This window comes from Rhinatrema bivittatum, chromosome 2, assembly GCF_901001135.1.
Source record: "Rhinatrema bivittatum chromosome 2, aRhiBiv1.1, whole genome shotgun sequence".
Lineage (NCBI taxonomy): Eukaryota > Metazoa > Chordata > Amphibia > Gymnophiona > Rhinatrematidae > Rhinatrema > Rhinatrema bivittatum.
In genome coordinates, this window is record NC_042616.1 from 401,662,248 (window position 1) to 401,682,529 (window position 20,282).

The window sequence follows — 20,282 nt, forward strand, 5'->3', positions numbered from 1 at the left end:
TTCAAAAATGCTGTCCAGTAGAAGTCATGCCTTAGTGAGAAAGTAAGTGCTGTGAGGAAAGGAGAGAGGGAGCTGTAGGATGTTCCCTTCACACATTCTGCCCAGGGAGGGGTGAGGAGGCTTGGAGGTAGTGACGGACCCAAAAAGCAAAGCGGAAGCCGATCCATTTGGCTGTATTACAGTGAAAACAATAGGAATCGGATGATCAAAAGAAGCCCTTTATTTCAATGCCCGACTCTGGCCGAGTTTCGCTCATAGAGCTGCCTCAGGGGCAATTCAATCGGCAGGACTTAAAATGTGCCTGCTGGGCTGCTGTCACAATGTCACAATACCACGTACGAACATACATTAGTTCCTGCGGATTGCTTTGACGTTCATTCTGCTACTATGAACGTCAAAGCAATCCGCAGATAGTATAGAATTTTTCTGTGATAAGGCTTGGCCTCTCCAGATTGCTCTCACCCTCCCCCAGACTCAACAACCTTCCCAGTTCTCTCCTCTTATGACTTGACCCCCTTCCCCATGCTAGATCTCTCCTCCTCCTTGCGTTAATCCCCCTGTCCATGCGCTTACCTCACCTTCCACCAGGGCTGAGCTCTCTCTCCCATCCCTTCCCCCATAAACTTTCTCTCTCTGTCCCGCCAAGTTCAAACCCTTACTCTGTTGTCTCTCTCGCCACCCCCCAGCAAGACCCTTAGCTTTCTCCCATGCCCTCAGGCTCGATCCCCTCCCCAGCTGTCTCTCTCTGCTCCCAATCCACTTCTCTCCCCTTCACCCCAGAAATTCCCCCTGACTTTGTCTGCCACTCCTTCTGTAGCAAGACTCCTTGCTTGCTGTCTACCTCTTTCATTCATGTTCAATGCAGGCTGGTTCATCTCTTCTGGCCTGTGTGGGCTTCCGCCGACTTCCCCCCCCCCCCCCCCAACTCTCCGGTTCACATAGGCCAGCCCGCCTCTGCTCCTTTCTCTCTCTCCAAGCTGACGCCTTTGCCATTCCTTCCTCTCTTCTGGCCGGTGCAGATCGCCAGGGCCATTGCCGCTGCTTCCTGGTCCCCATTGCCTAATTCTGTGGTACAAACGTGTGGGAGGGGAATTCTGTGCAATGCACTATTGCCTTGGAATGTCGTCAATGTGCAGTGCAGAATTCCCCCAGGAGTCAAAATCTCAAGATCGTTCCCAGAGCTCTTAATGATAAGGTGGCCCCGACTGTTTAAGCACTCACATCACTGCGATCCTCGTGGCTTATTTTACTGGATGTAGCTTCAGTGTACCTGGTTAGGCTTGCTTAAGTCTTGAGAGCAAATGTTTTCAGCAGCAGGGCCCATTGTTTTGGAATTCTTCAAAAGATAAGTTGCCCTCAAGCAAATTTTTTTTTTTAAATTCACGAGTCTTTGGTTAGTAATCAGCCTCTCGGGCATGTTTTTGATGTGAGGCAGAATGCCTCACATCAAAAACATTCACCTAGAAATGTTTGAACCTACCTCTTCCTCCGAAATCCAAACCATCCTTAGAAGAATGAAACCATCTTCGCACCCAGCGGACCATATTCCCACAAAACTTCTCCTCTCAATAGCAGACATCATCTCCAAAACATTGGCTGACATCATCAACTGTTCGCTTTCCCAAGGTTCTTTCCCAGAAGACCTCAAACAAGCCTCACTCAAACCACTTTTAAAAAAAACCCAACCTGGACCTAAAAGACCATCCTTAGAAGAATGAAACCATCTTCGCACCCAGCGGACCATATTCCCACAAAACTTCTCCTCTCAATAGCAGACATCATCTCCAAAACATTGGCTGACATCATCACCTCATCAACCAGTTAGCTGCGATAGGAATCTCTGGATTAGTGCTCTCCTGGTTCAAATCGTTTCTAACCAACAGAGGCTACAAGGTAAAAATCCAGAACAAAGAATCATCACGCCACGACTCGACCATCGGAGTCCCACAAGGTTCCTCTTTATCCCCTACATTCTTTAATATTTACCTCCTACCACTCTGCCAACTCCTTACCAACCTCAATTTAATACACTTTCTCTATGCGGACGACATCCAGATCCTGATCCCCATCAAAGAATCATTCTCAAAAACCCTCGAATACTGGGAATCCTGTCAACTAGAAATTAAAAGCCTCCTCAACAGCCTTAATCTGGTACTAAACTCATCCAAAACTGAAGTACTACTCATAACTCCAGATAACAATCTCACAGCCTGTCTCCCAACTAACCTACAAACCACTCATGTGAGGGATCTAGGTGTGCTAATCGACAATAAACTGAACTTCAAAGCCCACATCAACAAAACTACCAAAGACTGCTTCTATAAACTGCAAGTTTTAAAAAGGATAAGACCACTATTCCATGCCATAGACTTCAGAACCATCCTCCAAGCCCTCATTTTCTCTAAATTAGACTACTGCAACTCCACTTTACTTGGCCTCCCCGCCTCATACACAAAACCGCTCCAAATGGCTCAAAACGCAGCAGCCCGTCTACTAACAAACACCAAGAAAAGAGACCACATCTCCCCAGTCCTTCAAGACCTCCACTGGTTACCAATTCATTTCAGAGTCATTTACAAATCCATCACCTTGTTATACAAAATCATTCACCAACATACCATAATCCACCTACAAATTCCTCCCCGTTTACACAAATCCACAAGACCGACCAGGGAAGCCTACAGAGGATGCCTCCTTGTTCCACCCACAAAAACTACTAATCACAGCACCTTGAGAGACCGAGACCGAGCCCTTTCCACAGCAGGACCACCGCTATGGAACTCCATCCCCCCAGATCTCAGAAATGAACCATGCCTCCTAACCTTTAGGAAAAGACTTAAAACATGGCTTTTCAGGCAAGCCTTCCCGAACTCCACCTAACACGCTCCATCAATAATCTCTCTGCTTAGAAGCTGTATATAGTGGACTCCATATTTATATTGTACACTTGTATATAAATAACCTCCTCTATCTCTCTTTATTTCTTACAATCCCAGTTCATTAGCCCTTGTTAAATGTAACTGCATCTCTTCATCACGTTTATTTATGTTTCTGGTTGTATTTTTCGCACCCCTGTTTTCTGTAAACCGACATGATGTGAACGAGTTCTTGAATGCCGGTATAAAAAAACCTTAAATAAATAAAATAAATAAATAATCGGCAATAACTTTAGCTTATCAGAACTTGGTTATTCTTGCAATACACAAGGCTTGGCTGTTCACGTTAAGACATTGATTCCCCGTTGGTTTGGAGCTCTTTAGCCTTGGTTTTCAAATGTTTTCATATTTGTGAAGTTTTGTGGCCTATTGCGTGGGATATAAATCTTTTAAATAAATGGCACTCGAAGTGGCAAAACCCCCTTGAGGGCATAGCATGCACTCAGCACATAATTATGAGAACCCCCACCGCCTCCTTGTTTGCAAATCTGTTGGCTGGCATTCTCAGAGCTAGGCCTGTCCCTGCTTATTTTTATTTACTTTATTAATTTTTTTTCTGAATAACGTCTTTAATCCTTAGCTAAAGTCATTTATTTTTAGCCAGTGTTGCTCCTGAAAGCAAAGGAATTAAGCATTAAACGTTTTAAAAAAGCTTTCCCATGCCAGCCAAATAGCCCCTTGGGTCCCAGATTGCTGCCAGTCTGCATCTGGGCTCTGTTCAGTTTCCACTGTTGTGCATCTGTTTGGTTAACACTTAATTTTAATGGCGCTTTTATTTATTTTTTTTCCAAGCTCCAGTCGTCGCTCAGCAGCGACATCTGTTGTCTGATTTGGATTACAGAGGGGAAGCCGGTTATTTTTGTGCAGGAAGACTGTTTGTTGCAGTGACTGGACCGCCTAGTACTGGGGTGGGAGAGGTGAGAGAATAGAAAATAATGGAAAATTCCCCGAGAGCTGCAAATGAAGGCTTTGAGGCACTGTGGGCCTCAGTCTGGGCTGGTTCCAGTTGATCTGGAAGGCCAGAAGAGCAGGAGGAAGCAGCTGGGAAGAAAACCAAACACATTCTTTAAAACAACATTAATAAAATAAATTTGGCATAACATGAAGTATTTGTTTAAAAAGTTACAGTTTGCTAGCAAGTTCTTAATTTGAATAGAGTTATTTTTGGCCCACTCTTCCACTCTCGCCCCCCCCAAATCTTTTTTCTATCTAGCCTCAGCCCTTGCAGTAATAATCCTTCTGCCAGCCAGGGCCACCGACTGCAGCTCTGCTGGAGTCCAGTCCACGAGCACAGCAGAGTCTGGCTGGATTGGGTCGGTGTGGTGCAGTGGTTGCTGCGTTCTCCCCGGCTGGCCCGAGGAGCCAAAGCCAGGCTCAGAACTCAAACTCTGATCTCCTGCATGGCACCGCTGCTGCTAAGTCAAGCGATTTTTAAGAACCGTTCACAGTAAAGCTTTCAACCCCTGATCAAAAGGGACCAACATTTGCAAAGATTTCAAACACTGATGGGAGTGGGTTTTTTTCATCCCTGATATTTAGAAGGCAGCCCTCCAACCAGTGACCCCCCAACGCTATTCGAGGGCATTGGTTCTTTATAGATCCACAGGGAACAGGGCCTGTTGCTGAGCCACCAGTGCCGTAGCACCCACTGGCTTGCCGGCGAAGCCGTAGTTTTCTGAGACCTGCTAGATCTAGCGTCTGAGGGTGAGCCCAGCAAGAATGAAGATGGGAAGGGGGGAATACGAATGTCCGTGCACCCTTTAAGCGACTGTCTGGCTGCCACCCTCTCGCCCGTCTACATCATAAGCCTAAAATCATTTCCTTTTAGGTCACTTGTGTGGGTTAAGTTCTGCAGGGGTGCGGTTAGTTCTGGGGGAGGTCAGCGAGCGATTCCCTGGACATCGCATTGAGCAAGCACTAGTGACGTCTGAGCATTAGAGGTAGAAAACCTGAGGTGGTGTCTGGCATGCTCCTGACCATTTTAGCACAAACGTTCTGTGTCGCATGGGTCGCAGACGTGCTAGCAGATGTTCCTCACTTGAAAACCCTTGAGAATGGTGAAAGGAATAAAAAAAAAAATAAAAATTAAGTATTTACTTTACAAAATTTGACAAATTAGTTCTGTGTCCATGTGCTTTGAATTTTGAGGCAAATGTGTTTTGCTGAAAGAAGAAAAAAAATAGTTCACTGAATTGAGTGCAGTAAGGATGAGCTGAGGTCGCAGACGCTCCTGCTGCTGGCTGCAAAGGGGGTGGCCCCTGCAGATGAGGAATGTGATTTTTCAGGTCACTATTATAGAAATGTAATAAAATCTCTTTTAATAAAAGAAAGCTACCCAGCTGGGTTGGATGCTAGGGGCTATACATTGGTGACGTGTGAACGTTTTCAAAGTGCTTGGTACTTTTTAAGGCTTTCTGAGTATTTAGATATTAAATCACAATTTGAGTGACTTTCATGACCATCTCTTCATTTAGCTCTGACGCTTTCCCCCTCGCCTCATACCTTTCTGATTCCCAATGTCTTTTCTCCTTGCAAATTCTCTTGCTTTGTGGTCTCCCTTATCTCATCATCTCCCTTGCGGTTTCCAACGTTCACCTCAGCTCAGGACATGCTGGCCCATGGGGCTTTGCAAGTGGTGCCAGTAGAAGGTGGCTGAAGCAAATTGAAGAAAGGTGCGGGGGTGGAGGATGAGCTCCCACTCTGCTGATAGGGAAGGATGGGGGGAGTGAGGGGAAGCAATAAGCTTTGGGAAGGCAGATGCTTGGAAACGGAGGGCAGATGAGGGTAGCAGAGAATGTGGTCTGGCTGTTCCAATCTAGGGTAGAGAGCTTAGTGTTTGACAGGTGGTCTCTGCCAGCTGCACTAGCAGTTACACACATACCTACATCTGCACTCACACCTGCACGGACACGCACACCTGCACGCACACCTCCTTAAGGTGTGTGATAGGGGGGTCCAAATGTGTGATTCGTATTGTAAGAGTCTGGTTTATTGACAACAGGTTGGGTTCCTGCACTGTAGATCCAACTTTGATGTCTCGCCTGACCCAGAGGATAGGCTTGAGGGCAACATGGAGGTGAAGGAATATCAAGAACCAAGGGAAGGAGGGAATTTCCTCCTTCTGTTTCACCAACTCCATGGGGGCCGGGAAGGTTTGGTAGACGGGAGGGCTGTGCAAGCGAGAGTAGGATGCAGCGGACAGTCTCTCTCAGCTATAAGACCATGCGTGTTGTAGGTCTGATGAAGGGGAATGTGTCTTTCATGAAAACCATGCAGTTAAGCTCTGTGTTTGTCAGTACTGAGGCATGTGATAAAGCATTCCCCTTTAAGATCTCCCAGGAAATGATAATTGGGTTCAAGGGGGGGGGGGGGGGAGAAGAAGGGAGTGAAAAAATATATGTACAATAAAACCATGAGTGTAGATAGGGTATCAGGTAAGAACCAAATTTCCTTTCCTGCTTTGCAGTCATAAGTTTAATCATATTGCTTTTTCTAACTAAACACCAATCAGTTAAGTCAGTATTTTGTTGGTGTCTCTCGGTTTGGCAGAATAAATGTTACTTTTCCATGTGAAAAAGAAGTAATAGGATGGAAAGGTTGCAGAGTGCTAGCCCCTTAACATGCCCTAAAGAGAATAGGAAAGTGTCATTGTCATGATCGACGCAGCACGCGTTGTTATGATATATTTGTCATTCATGCTGTTACAAGTCTGGACGTACAGTACATTTAACGCAATGCTTCTCCCTCCCTCCCTTCCTTCCTTCCTCTCTCCATCCCTCCTGGAGCCTGTTACCACCATTTCCTTCCCAGTGATTCTCCCAGATCCCCTGCAGTCAGTGCGAGCTTGCAATTTTCCCAGGGCAGAGGAGAAACTTCTCTTTTGAACACATGGACAACTTGTGCGCCCGGTACCAACAGGGAGTAGCTTCAGTGTGGATTTAAAAATTTTCCTATGGAGAACCCCTTTCCTGGACATGCCTCATCCGGGGCCAGAACGATCCTTACAGCAACTTAATAAATCCGTTCTGGGAAGGGTAGAAGGGAAATGTAGGCTGGAAATGTTGTGCTCTTCCCACCGAGAGCTACCCTGACAAGTGCTTGTGTGGTTGTAAGGGTTGCTTCTGTTCTCTTCTCCCGGCCATCTCATAGCTGTGGACGTGGCTGGAGGAGCTGCAGAAGGAGCTGCTGGATGACGTGTACGCAGAGTCGGTGGAGGCCGTGCAGGATCTGATCAAGCGCTTTGGCCAGCAGCAGCAGACCACCCTGCAGGTGACTGTCAACGTCATCAAGGAAGGAGAGGATCTGATCCAGCAGCTGAGGTTGGTCAACCGGTGCAATATTCCAAATGGAATTGTTCAGTTGCTGTTTTAGATAAACACGGAATTGCACCGTATATCTGATGCCTTCTTTGTGCAATTAGTTGGTGCGCTCTTGTTTCAGATGGGTAATGTCTCGTTGCGCATTAAAGAATGCACACTGGGTAAAAAGGCCAAATACCCACTTTGTTCTTATGTACATTTCTTAGCATGAAATATTCGGTGATATCTTTCTTTTGCTCGTATAAATAAGGTATTAGTTTGCACTGGTTTGGGCCATGCATAGCAAGCACCGGCACTATAAACTTCACCAAACATTGTACCTGGATCACTAAGGATATTTCCCGGAGAGACAAAATGGGAGAAAAGCCTTAATGAATCTGGCCCATTGTTTGCATAAGACAGAGGAATTGGTTTTTTTTTTTTTTTTCAAATCAAAATCCTGACCAGGTCAGCACAAACAAAGGCTAGTGACATTTACAGTGGTATGATCAGCAGGAGAGGATGGTTGTTAGTGACCCATATTGATGGTCCTCCTTTCTTTCATTTGTAGCTCACCAGAGCAACAGTGTTAAAAAAAAAATATATATATATATTTAATGCTGAATAATAAATAGTAGTGTACACTGCACCACAGCACATTTAGGCCATTAAAAAAATAAATAAATAATAAAAAAAATATGTATATATATATATATCCCTACTGGAATTAGGGCTCTGAGAGGTTCTCTCCAGTTTTTCCAGCCAGTGGGAAGAATCCTCATATGCTAACAGCACAGGCATTGGAGGGGTGAGGTGGTGAGTTTGAGTGAGGTGCTATGCGTGTCTCCTAAGATGTATGTAAGTGGAACAATACAGTAAAATGGCAATGAAGAAGGGTCATGGAGGTGTTCAGCTACAACAGGAATGGACGCTGCACCTTGGGTACCTCCCGTTGGGGTTGGTTTGGGGACGCGGGATCAGGCTCCTCTGGCGATCGCTTTTAATGCCCATGCTGTGGCTTTCTCACCGCGCAGACGTGATGCCTTCCTCAGGCCCCCTCAAGCCGGGTCTGATTTTTTTAGGATGCCTGCGTTCCTGTAGAGCGCGGCAACGGGATAGTGCCTTAATGGCGCTGTCCCGGCCCGCCCACGCCCCACCTAGACCCTGCTCCTGGCCCCGCCCCTTCTTCTTCTAGCTGGTCTTCGGCACGTACCGGGAGTTACATGCATGGCCGTGCAGGGTGCACGTGGCCCGGCCACACACATCTCCCGGTTTTTACATGTGCCGGCTTTTACAAACCTGGCCTTTAATGGAGCTATTGAGTGTTTGACAAGTAAATGTTCATACCAAAAAAAAAGAAAGAAATGGAAGCGTGAGGCATTTTGGGTACCGAACCAAGTCAGTTCCCACTCACTGACTGTTGGCTGAGAGCAATACAGAATCCCATCTGTTCCTGTCCTCTGCTAGCGGAAACTGCTCTGCAGCAGCAATCCCCCCACTTCCCCCAACGGGACAAGGTTATCCTATCTTCCAAGCTGAAAAGTGAGCCCCACGGATGACCGTAGAGAGTCTGGCTTTGGGATGGGTCGACATGGGAGTGGATTGGGGGTTGCAGGATTTCTTTCTCTTTTGGCACTGTCCGAAGTGCTGCTGAGAAGCACATTCAGGAACAACAGTGGTGGTAGTTGGGGGGGGGGGGGGGGGAAGGCGTGGAGGGGGGAGACTTCGGAACGGAAACTATGCCAACAGAGCGAAGCAGTGTATGCTGACACAGGACGATCGAGCACGTGAGGGGATTATTTGGCTTCCCGCCAGGTTCTCTAATAGACTGAACACCTGTTGCACAGCCAGTGTGGGAGCCTATAGCAGAATTGAGCTTTTTGGCAGGGACGGTGAATGTGGAGGCCAAAACCCAGGACACATGGTAGCACCAAGTGGGAGATATTTAGATGGGTCCTGCTGCCTGGCAGTGAACAGGCCTGCAGTGCCCAATTCATGTGTTTCACTGGAGAGAGAAGTATTCCTTATCAGAATTGCATTACTTGACTAATTCTACTTGGCCCAAACTTTGGAGGGCAGGGGTATAAATGATCCTAAATGTGTATGCCAATCTGATGTGTTTTTACTACAGAACTTCATAATAATCATTTAGCATTCAGATGACAGTTGCTAAGTACATGCCTTTTCCCTTATTTTTTCCTCTGTTTTATTTTTTTATCTCCATGCCTTTCCCCAACAGGGATTCCGCCATTTCCAGCAACAAGACGCCTCATAACAGTTCTATCAATCACATAGAGACCGTCCTGCAGCAGCTGGATGAGGCCCAGTCTCAGATGGAGGAGCTCTTTCAGGAGCGCAAGATCAAACTGGAGCTGTTCTTACAGCTACGCATCTTCGAGAGGGACGCCATCGATGTGAGTCGGGAAAGGGGGGGTGGAGGGTACCACAAAATTTATTCTCAGTGTCGTAGTTTTGTTTATCTTTGCTGCTGTGGGAAACCGCATGTTGGTTAGCTGGGAGACAACTGATTTTGGGCCCTCCCCCTCCCCTCAGTTGCTGTGTCAGAAGGTTGAATGCTCTATTTGTTGTCTAGTACGGAGACCTGATATTGAAAGTCAAATAGAAGTGTTTATTTTAAAAGAAAATTATACTTGCTTGGCCTCTCGATTTCTCGGTGAGGTTGCCCTGCTAATTGCTCAGTTGCCTCTGTGGGTGCCCATCTTACTCTTTGCTCTGTTGCCAGCTTCAGGAGGCATAGAAAAGTTTGGCAGTGAAGGGGGCAACTTGTTGGCTGCCTGTTGGGCTTGTTTACACAGATTATTTCTTCAAAGTGCACACATAATTCAAGATGTTTTGTCAAGTTTTAAAGTAACAGGAATTACTTATGTTCCTTTAAAAAAAACAAAAAAAACCCCTCAGCTTACCCATTTCATATTCTTTTTCCTTTTTCTTGGACTGATTTCTGGGTTTCCCTTCTTTGCTTTCTAATTATTTTCTCTTGCTTATATTTTCTCACTGTTTTTGTGAATAATAGGTGTTCGGGATTCTTTTGACCCTGCCATTCTGATTTTTTGCTTGTGCCCGGATGATGCCAGCATAGCTTTATGGTCATAATAGGCACAGTCCTGCTTTGGTTTACCACAGTCTGGTACTGAAAGTGGATTAGATCAGAAAAGCTTTCCTCCCCTTCACCTCAACAACAGGCACTTTGTTCCTTCTCAGGAATTAAAAAAAAGTGTCTCTGACAGTACAAAAAGCAATTAGAGATCATCACTACAATGCTAATCAGTTTGAACAAGATTTTGCCAGGTTCTTCAGTGTTCATATACAGGAGTGATGGGATGACCTTTGGTTAAAATAAAATACAATCATTATTGGAAAAGAAGATAGGGTGCTGTGCATAGCATTAATGTTGTATAATTGGGATTTATGTGGACTTTTAAGCTCTGAGCCCTGTTACTGGCTCATTCACCATCTCCATTCATGATCTCTTCACTGATTTGTCAGCTCCCGATAATACTGTACCCATAGGAGGTGGGGGGGAGTGGGAGAAGAGGGTTAGAGGGGGACCCCACAAGGTGCCTCAGCATCTATTACAGCAGGAGGTGGTGCGCCAAGCCAAAAGGAGCTGCCCATATTTAAAACTAGTCCCAGAATTCTAGATTTCTGCCCAGAGTTCGGGTATGTAAATCACTGCCAAAGTGGTAAAGTCTGCACACATTCAGACTACCTTCAAATAAAGAATTATCCTTGAACTCTTCACAAGCTTGCCCAACTCCACAGTGATGATTTTTTTTTTTATATGACTTAAGTGATTTTTTTTTTTTTTTAAATTAATTGGATCTTCTGAAACTATTGCATCCCTGTACCTCTTCAACATAGGACGCTTATAAATAAGCTGAACAGCCTAGGGTTGTGAGTCCTTTGGTGATAAACTGGGTTGTCCAAGGACAAGCAGGATATAGAGGTCTTCACAGGTTGGTGACATCATTTGACAGAACCAGACTGGTGAAGATTACTACAAAGCTTCTAGAAGCTTTATTTATTTATTTATTTTATTTTCATAAAATTTATTATCCGCTGATCTTCCATTCTTCACTCTACAAGTTCATGCCATTACACAGGGCCACCTCCGCTCTGATTTTTCAAAGGGACCTAAAAGTGATAGTTCTGTCCTTTCTGTCTCTGAGATTTTTTTTGCAGTTTTTGTTGTAGAATCTTCTGGTTTGTTATCTTCCACTCCTTGTAGGTTTTCCCTTTAGATTGATTTATTTTTTTAAATGTTTTAAATGTTTTGTCATTGACCAAGTGCATTGGTATTGGTGCAACAAGCAGTATTGGTTGGTTTTACTTCTTACTTTGGAAAAACGAGTCATTTGATTTAGCCTAGTTAATTTTTCAGCCAGTGCCGAAGAAGCTGAAGAAGGCCAGCGGCTTCAGTAAATTCCCTTGGTTCTGATGCATCATGTCTATCAAGATCCCCATGACATTTATTTATTTAAATTTATATCCTGTTTCTATCATAAAAAACCGCTCTGAACAGTTGCAAGAACATAATGGGGGTCATTTTCAAAGGAGTTACGCATGTAAATGTGACATACTATCGTAGCAATTTTCAAAAGCTATTTACTCGAGTAAAGTGCACTTACTTGAGTAAATCCTATGGACAATTCAATGGCATATATTGTAGCAATTTTGAAAAGCCCACTTACTTGAGTAAAGTGTATTTACTCGAGCAAAAACCAGTTTTGCTCGAGTAAATGCTTTTTAAAATCTACCCCAATGTGTGCTCTACTTGAGGGATGACCACGAAGTCGAGGAATACTTCGCACGTGGGACGATGACTCCTAGAGAATGTTGCTCCTGCCTAGAGTTCATGGAAATGCTCTTTGGGAAGTCTGTCTGGCCCATTGATATTTGACAAATTCAAAAAAGAATCTGTGTGTTTCCACACTTAACTAATAGTATAAGCAAAAAGGAAACCCGTGTAACAAAAAAATTTGTTATTATCACTGGCAGGTCAGATTTATGCTTATAAACATTTATAATATATGATTTTTTATATATAATGACTGAAGCCGCATCAGCAAGCCAGACGAAGACCCTTGTGTTTAACAAGGGCTTCTGGTCTTCTTAATCATTTGCGGGTTCATATAGTCAAATCCAAAAAAATTCAAAATAAATGTTTAAATGCTTGCTGAATATTGTTGTTACTATATTTAGATTACTCAAAAATACTCAGAATCAGCCCAACAACGGCCGGTGTTTCGCATGTGTAAAAGCTTCTTCAGGGGCCATAATGAGTACTGAGGAAAAGTTGATTTTTCAAATGAAATTTTTCAAAACAGTTCTGACTGGCTTTTGGCTTGCAAACGCTACAAAAAAACATAACATCTCTGTCAATGTTTCAATTGTATCAAAAAATAAATAAACAATTGTACGTAGCTTAGATTTGATAATACCATCGGTTATCACAGGACCAAACGTCTCTACACCTTTCTCTACCGGAACAGAGACCTCCAATATAGGAGGGGTTTAAATAGTAGCTGAAGACGCAGCCGGGATTACCGGATGAAAATCAGCTGGGGATGCCATCAAAGACATCAGAAAACGCGATGACGTCATGTCTGTTTTTATACCATTGACATGTGCATCGGCCTTTTAATGCTGTTTAGATTTATTTATTATTATTTATTTATTTTAAAATACTTACATACTGCGCCCTCCAAAGTTCGAGGCAGTTTACAATAAAAACATACATAAAGTTAAAACGAAACAAACATAATAATAGCATAATATAAAACAAACATCGTTAAAATAGCAAAAGAAATAAATACAAATTAATCTTTGAAAGGGAGAAAGCAAAGTGAGAGGTGAAACTGAGAAGTGGAGAATGTGGAGGGGAAGTAAAGATTGAATGTTATTCTGGGAAGGCATATTTGAATAGATGAGTGTTTAGTGCTTTTTTGAATTCCTTGGGGTCGACTAAAAGACGGCTCTGTGCAGGGAGGGAATTCCAAATGAATGGGCTTGCTATGGGAAAAGATCGTTCACGGGTGGTTGCTAATCTGGTGGATTTAGGAGAGGGTATTTGTAGGAGCGTTTGGTTCTGAAACCATAAAACCCGAGCAGGAGTACATAAATGCAAAGTGTATTTAGATGCTGTAGTTCAGTTATTCTTTTGAGCTGTGAGATATGGAGAACTATTTCTTTCTGAATTGGATCCCCTACCTGTATAATGGGTTAAGAGAAAGTAATGCGTGGTTTATTATATGAATTGGTTATGTGTCCCTTATTGGGTTTTCTTCATATTAACCTCAATTTCTTATTTCATTTGTTCTTTAATTGTAGTTGGTAATTAATAAATATATATAGTAAAATAAATATTAGCTACTTGGTTAGCCGCCTTCTGATTGATGCATTTAGATACGGCAGTGGATGAAAACTGAAAGCAAACAGGGATGCAGAGAGGCACATATAAGGTGAGGGAGAAGAAGGAGAGAGGTGGTTTGGAAGACAAAAAATGAGTGAGAAAAAAGTAGACCCTTGAGTGGTGCTGAGGGAACTTGGCAGGAGTGCATTTTACACATTCAGCTGACACAAGGATGGCGCTCACAGGAATTTGGCAGAATAACCCCAGAATTGTCAGGGGTTGAGTTGTGGATGTACATAGAGTATCCCTGGAGGCCATTGCTATATAGCCCAAGGATTTTCACATGACAGCAGGTAAATATCAGGAAAATGCAACCAAATATCTTTTTGTGAGGATGAAAAATGTTTTGCAGACATTGGAATTTCTCCTGATATTCGTGTCCTCATTTGTGCTTTAATATTTGGCAGGATCAAGGATTTCTGAATGACTTGCTCGGGCTCTCCCAAAAGTGCTTGCTGTATGACCTTCAGGCCATTACTCCCCTGATTCCTACATAAAATATGTTTTAAGTGTCTGTTGTGGAACTTTACAAAAGAATAGGACACATCCTCGTAAGTAGATGATAACACTTAAAGCAGTTTAAGGACTTAAACGAAATATAATTCCAAATGATTATAGACACATTGCAAAAATGCCTTACTTTTAGTATGATGAAAGGATCATGGAAAGTAAGAGCAAAAGGATCTGTGAAAGAATAAACTGAAACAGAAAAAAAGCAAATCCCATAAGTAAGTATATCTGCTATTGCATTAAACTTCTGACGAGAAAATTAAAAGGAAAGGGCTGAAAGATCAAGAACAAAACTGATGGGTGTAACCCCCAGAATGAATCTTCTTTCCCATTCGATAAACCTTGCCATCCAGCTGAAGTTGGCTTTGCTCAAGGCCGGCTTGTTTTCTGCCGATGACATGTGCAGCTGCGGCAGAGGCCGAGATGACCCGGAGATGTGAGGGTGAAGTGTTTTTTTTTCAAATCTGCTTACCCAGGTCCTGAGTGACACCTGGAGGCCAGTCCCATTTTCTTAGTCTCCCTTTCTCTGAATATTTTGGGAGCGGGCTCCAGTTCTTTTTAGTGCCGATGCTCGAAGAAGGGAGATTCAAGGAAACACGGGCTCAGAGTACCACTCGTGGCCCTCCTCGGTAAGGTGGTAGCCCTTGATTTTATAAGCAGAACATGACCTTGAAATCTTATAGGTGGCATGTGACCTGTCCAGCTCTTTTTCACAAAGTGATTTAACCCAGTCTGCAGAGGGTTTTGTAAAATAAAAATGGTTTTGGTAATGTCGCTGCTGTAGGGGCCTCTAAGAAAAGAAATAGCTATTGTACTGTGCTTAGCATATTATTTGAAACCTCTGTGAAATGTAGTCTTGCCATGCTGGAGTGTTGGTGCCCTGTGAGTCTAATCCATTTCTTTCCAGCTATACACTTGTGAATGCATATATTGATTTTATAAAAATAGCTCTTATTTATTGAATTAAACAATTTCTCGCTTTAGAACATCCAGTGTACATTATAAAAATGGTATAGAAAAGTCCCTGTTGACAGAATCTTTTATTGTTGAAACAATTTTGGTAAATCACAAGTTGGGAAAGAGCTCCAGATTTGGCTGGTGTTCCCTGAAGAAGAGGATGGAGATCAGCACCTATGGTGTACTGAAGAGAAACCTCCAAGCCCAAAAGAACAAAACAACATTTTTTGATAGTAGTGCTAAAATCTATAACGAAAGCTGTTTCCATTCTGAAGATGATGTCTGTTTCCTGTTTACAACTGAAATCTTGGCTTCCATTATGGTAGATGTTAACATATCAAGATCGTTTTGTCCACTCAGGTCTGCCTGGTTGCCCCTGCCTGCACTGCTATATTTAAGGGTGTCTCCCCAGCTGATCACCTTCACTATTGTAGCTGAGGTCATCACACTTCATTGCTCCCAATACACTGTGCTAAGGATATCTCTCAGCATCAGCCATACAAGCTTACCACCCTCAGGATATTATACTTTAATACTATCAAAAATGTTTTAAGTGACCCCCAGTTATGCTCTGAGCAGGAAAGGCTGTGAGTAGCTGAGATCCTGCAGGCCTGCCTTTGTATTGATGCTATTCTGAATATTTAGCCACAGTGATTTGGTATGTCTTCTGCTAAAAACTCCCAATTCTGTGGGCAGATCACAGCTCCAAATTGAGGAAAGTGATTAAATCTAAAGTCCCAGAACTGGAAGAAGTGGTGGCTACGATCCCTTCTGATGATCCCTACGACTCTATCATAGGAGCAACTTGAGGCAGAGTCAGCCTCCAACTTACGTGTGAAGTGTTTGCAGCCAAAATAACAAAACAGCTAGATTCTAGATTTATTTATTTATTTATTTCAAAGTTTTTTATATACCGCGGCACGTTAATAACATCACCTCAGTTCACAATCAACAGTAAATCAGCAACAAGCTTTACAATCGAAAAGAGAAAAAACTCGTGTGTACATAATAAATCAAATTAAGAACAAATTAATGACATAGTTAAGCACTAATCAAATTAACTTAAAGATAATCATAATCTATTGAAAATAATAATAATATAATCCCAAATGAACTATCGGAAGATGCAGAACAAGTAATAGGTATTTCAGAAAGTGGAGAAGATCATTGTGAGTATGCTTGTTCAAACAGCCAAGTTTTGAGGTTCTGCTTGAATTTTTTATGGCAGGACCCTCGAAGACACACTCACTTCAGTATGAGCAAAACTCGATAGGCTAGATCGTGTACACACATCTGCAGTGTTGAAGCTCGATGACCCGAAGAACCACTCCAGGCGGAACACTAGAAGAATAATCAATCTTCCTGAGAGATCTGAAGGAAGCAATCCTGTTTCTTTTGCTGCAAGAAGGCTCCCCACGCTTCTTGGCATGCTCAAAATAAAACATGGGCATTGGTCCATAGCCCCTGTCCCGTGGGAGGCCAGCCTCATTTTATGATCGTACGTCTCCACGATTTTATTGACAAGCAACAAATCCTAACTAATGTTTGAACTGTCGGAAACCTGCTTTACCTTAATATGCATGAGATATCCTCTCTAATCAAATGGAAGCATATCTTGCCGTTCACGCTGCAAGAAACACATTAACAAATAAGGAACATGAAAAGTTGTAGGGTAACTAGGTGGGTAATACATATTGCTCTTCCTACAACTTGTGTAGCAGAGAGGTCTGTATCCTAGTGAAGAAAAATATACCTTAAAAAATGCACCAGTCCTGGAAAGGACATAGAGGGGAGGTATATTATATTTGACTGTTCCCTGAATCAGGACAAGTTTACACTATTTATTGAGTGATTTATATACTGTCATTCGATAAATAACATCACAACGGTTTCCATTGTTACAAGGTTAAAAGACAATATCAATGAAAAGTAAGATAAGGAAAATAAATAATGAAATAGATAACATTAAAAATTAAAACATATGTAAGACAGAGCACAAGAGGTAATGCAATACATCATAAAATAAGATGAGATAAATTGCAAATATATGTTATAAGTTTGCAATAATTACTAAGGTAAGAGCATAATAAAACATAAGGTCAGATAAATTATAAAATACAACATGTAAGTTTCAAAGTTCAAGCAGTTGCTTTGATTATGTAGGGTCCTGATAAGCCTTCATAAAAAGCCAGGTTTTTAGTTCCTTTCTGAAAGTATTTAGGTTTGTTTGTAATTGCAATTGGACAGAGAGCAAATTCCATATTTTAGGACATGCCAACGATATTGCTCATTCTCTTACTTGAGACAAGTGTGCAGATTGCATGGATGGAATTTTATTTATTTATTTTTTTTGTTTGTTTGTTTTTATACCGACATTGGATATGGAATATACATCAGTTTACAGATAATATGACAACGGTGTCTTATTATTTTTATATAGTAACAGAATAGCATATTTAAACAATTTGGTACAATCTCGTTTGATATACACAGCAAAGAATGAGATGATGAGGTAGTAGTGTCTTTGTCTTGATGGGGCGATTTTAGGCACTTGATGGGGCATTTTAGGCACTTGAATAAGGACTCGGTGACTGAAGTTATATAGAGGGAGAGGGGTGGGGGGAACATCTGTTTGCGGGCTTAGCTCGGGTGTGCTGTGAGTAGGGTGAGGAAAGCAGTGTGTTAGCCATGAATATGGGGAGGAGTAGAGGGAGTTCATGTAGAAGGGGGTGTCATTAACTCACTGGCTGGAAGGCTTACTGGAATAGCCATGTTTTTAGGATCTTCTTGAAAGTCTGGGTTGAAGGTTCCGTTCTGAGTTGTATGGGTAGTTTATTCCATAGTGAGGGGCCTGCTATTGAGGTGGCATGTTCTCTTGTTGTGGTAAGATGGGCCAGTTTTCTAGAAGGAATTGTTAGCAGTCTGGTGTTTCTGTATCGGAGGTTTCTTTGCGAGTCGTGTGGGTGGAGGGGGTCCTTTAGCCAGTCAATATTTTCATTGTTGATGGTCTTATGCATAAGGGTATTCTGTGGGTTATGGGGAGCCAGTGGAGGTCTTTAAAAATGGGTGTGATGTGGTCGGAGCGTTTGCTGTTTGTGAGAGATCTGGTTGTTGCATTTTGCAGTAGTTGTAGAGGTTTGAGGGTGGACACTGGGAGCCCGAGGAGAAGGGAGTTGCAATTGTCTAGCTTGGAGAATAAGAAGGCCTGGAGCACTGTCCGGTAGTCATGATTGAAGAGGAGAGTTTTTTGAGGACCTGTAGTTTGAAGTAGCCCTCTTTGTTTGCAGAATGCAAATTGCGCCCTGGGGCATGGGGTCTAATGGCTGCATTTAGCCAGTCTTATTGTTCCGTGTGAATAATTTTATGTAAAATGCATAGTATTTTGAAATCACTATGAAATTTTATATGTTACCAATGTGAGGATATTAATATTGGAGTTATGCGGTCCTGCTTCTTTGTTCCTGTTAGTATTCTAGCTGCTGAATTTTGTAGGATCTGCAATGGTCGAATAGTGGATAATGGAAGGCCAAGTAAGAAGGCAGTGCAGTAATCTATGTTAGCAAAAATCAAAAGTTGTAATACTATTCTAAAATCTGAGAGATTAAGAAATGGCTTTAGACTTTTCAAAATTAAAAATTTGTGGTACCCGTCTTTGATTTTAGTAGCGATGTCTTTTAAAATTGAGCTCTGTGTCAATGTTCACACCTAGATCACGTGTGAGAGAAGTTGGATTAATTTCTGTCGATTGATCTTCTAGTTGGTGTGTGTGGTGGTTGGGGGGGGGGGGAATTTGCAAGCCCAGATTTCCTATCTAACAGCAGTACGGTTTTATTGATGTTCAAAATGAGTTTCATACAGGTTAGAAGTTGTTTAATGATTGATAAATACATAGCAGCTGTTTTGTAAGTGTCTTCAAGAGATTTGTTGACCGGAATGAGTATCTATATAGATGACAGAGAGGGAGCATATATATATTAAATAAAGAAGCTGAGAGTGATGAGCCCTGTGGGACGCCCGTATCAAGATTTATTTTATCTGAGATAGTTATTGATTTTACTTGAAAGAATCGGTTAGATAGATATGAGGAAACCATTGGAGTGTTGTGTCTGAGATTTCAATTTCAGTTAACATCTATGGTCCCAACCACAAGCAAGCTGATTTCTATAAAATTCTGACAGACGTATGTAACAGGTACTGGTTGAGTGAGCCCTTTGTGCTGCGGCATAGTGGATGCAGCCTCAAGGGCGAACCTATGAGGCCTACGCCAGCAGCTAGTGGACAGGCTCTGTAGCGGGACAGTCTGGAACTTCAACTTTACCAGCCATCTCCCCTGCAGGTTGAGCCCTTGAGTTCTGGAGGCTGGCAGGACATAGGCAGGACCCTAGGGCAATGAAGATAACAGAAGTCCCCAGGCACACTGAGGTCAGAGCAGGCAGCATACGAACAGCATCAAGAACAGGCCAAGGTCATGGCAGAAAGCTGGCAAGAGGGGTCAGGTCCAGGCAGAAAGCAAGATCCAAGGGTGGATGGAGACACTGGTCAAGACAGGCAAAGCTGGACACCACAAGAATCAGGGACCACATGCAGGAGCAACACATACTACTCAGGAGTAGACCTGTTGCTGAACAAGGCAAGGAAGTCCGGGAAGCCTTTAAGAAGGACTAAGCTGCTGATATGTTAGGGTTCCGCAGGTTTTTCCTATTGCAGGCCCTATAAATGTTGGCAGGTTGGGAATGTGCGTGCGTAGAAGGAGCAGAAGGAGGTATGGTGCGGATGGTGTTTCAGGCTGCTCTTGATAGCAGTCGGTGGTGGGCAGCGTCTAGGCTGTGAAAAGTATGGGGATGAGTGCGGTGGCTCACGGGGCCAGCCTGCAAGCTGCCAAACTTAACAATATGTAATAGTAGCCTTTGGCTTTGAGCGGCTGTATATAGGGAGACACTGAAATGTTTGTATGAACTTTTTCATGGATAGGTATTCTAGTTCTCAGCCTCTTTCCTGACATGGTCCGGCAAATCGGGATTTAGTGTCCACAATTCACTTAATTGACATCTGGTGACATTATCACACTATAGACAAAGATTACACTTATTACTTCCCACGGCATAACTCATACAGTAGGATAGATGATTTTTTTTTTTGTGTAGTCCC

General features: G+C 42.9%; 1 protein-coding gene across 1 annotated transcript in view; it reads left to right on the top strand.

The window, feature by feature from the left end:
* The window catches only part of TRIO (trio Rho guanine nucleotide exchange factor), a 964,000-nt gene that overhangs the window by 459,161 nt on the left and 484,557 nt on the right, over positions 1 to 20,282 (top strand). Inside the window, exons 12-13 of the mRNA XM_029590045.1 lie at positions 7,086 to 7,255; positions 9,474 to 9,648. Of these exons, the coding sequence (XP_029445905.1) occupies positions 7,086 to 7,255; positions 9,474 to 9,648 (345 nt within the window). The remainder of the gene's footprint in view (positions 1 to 7,085; positions 7,256 to 9,473; positions 9,649 to 20,282) is intronic.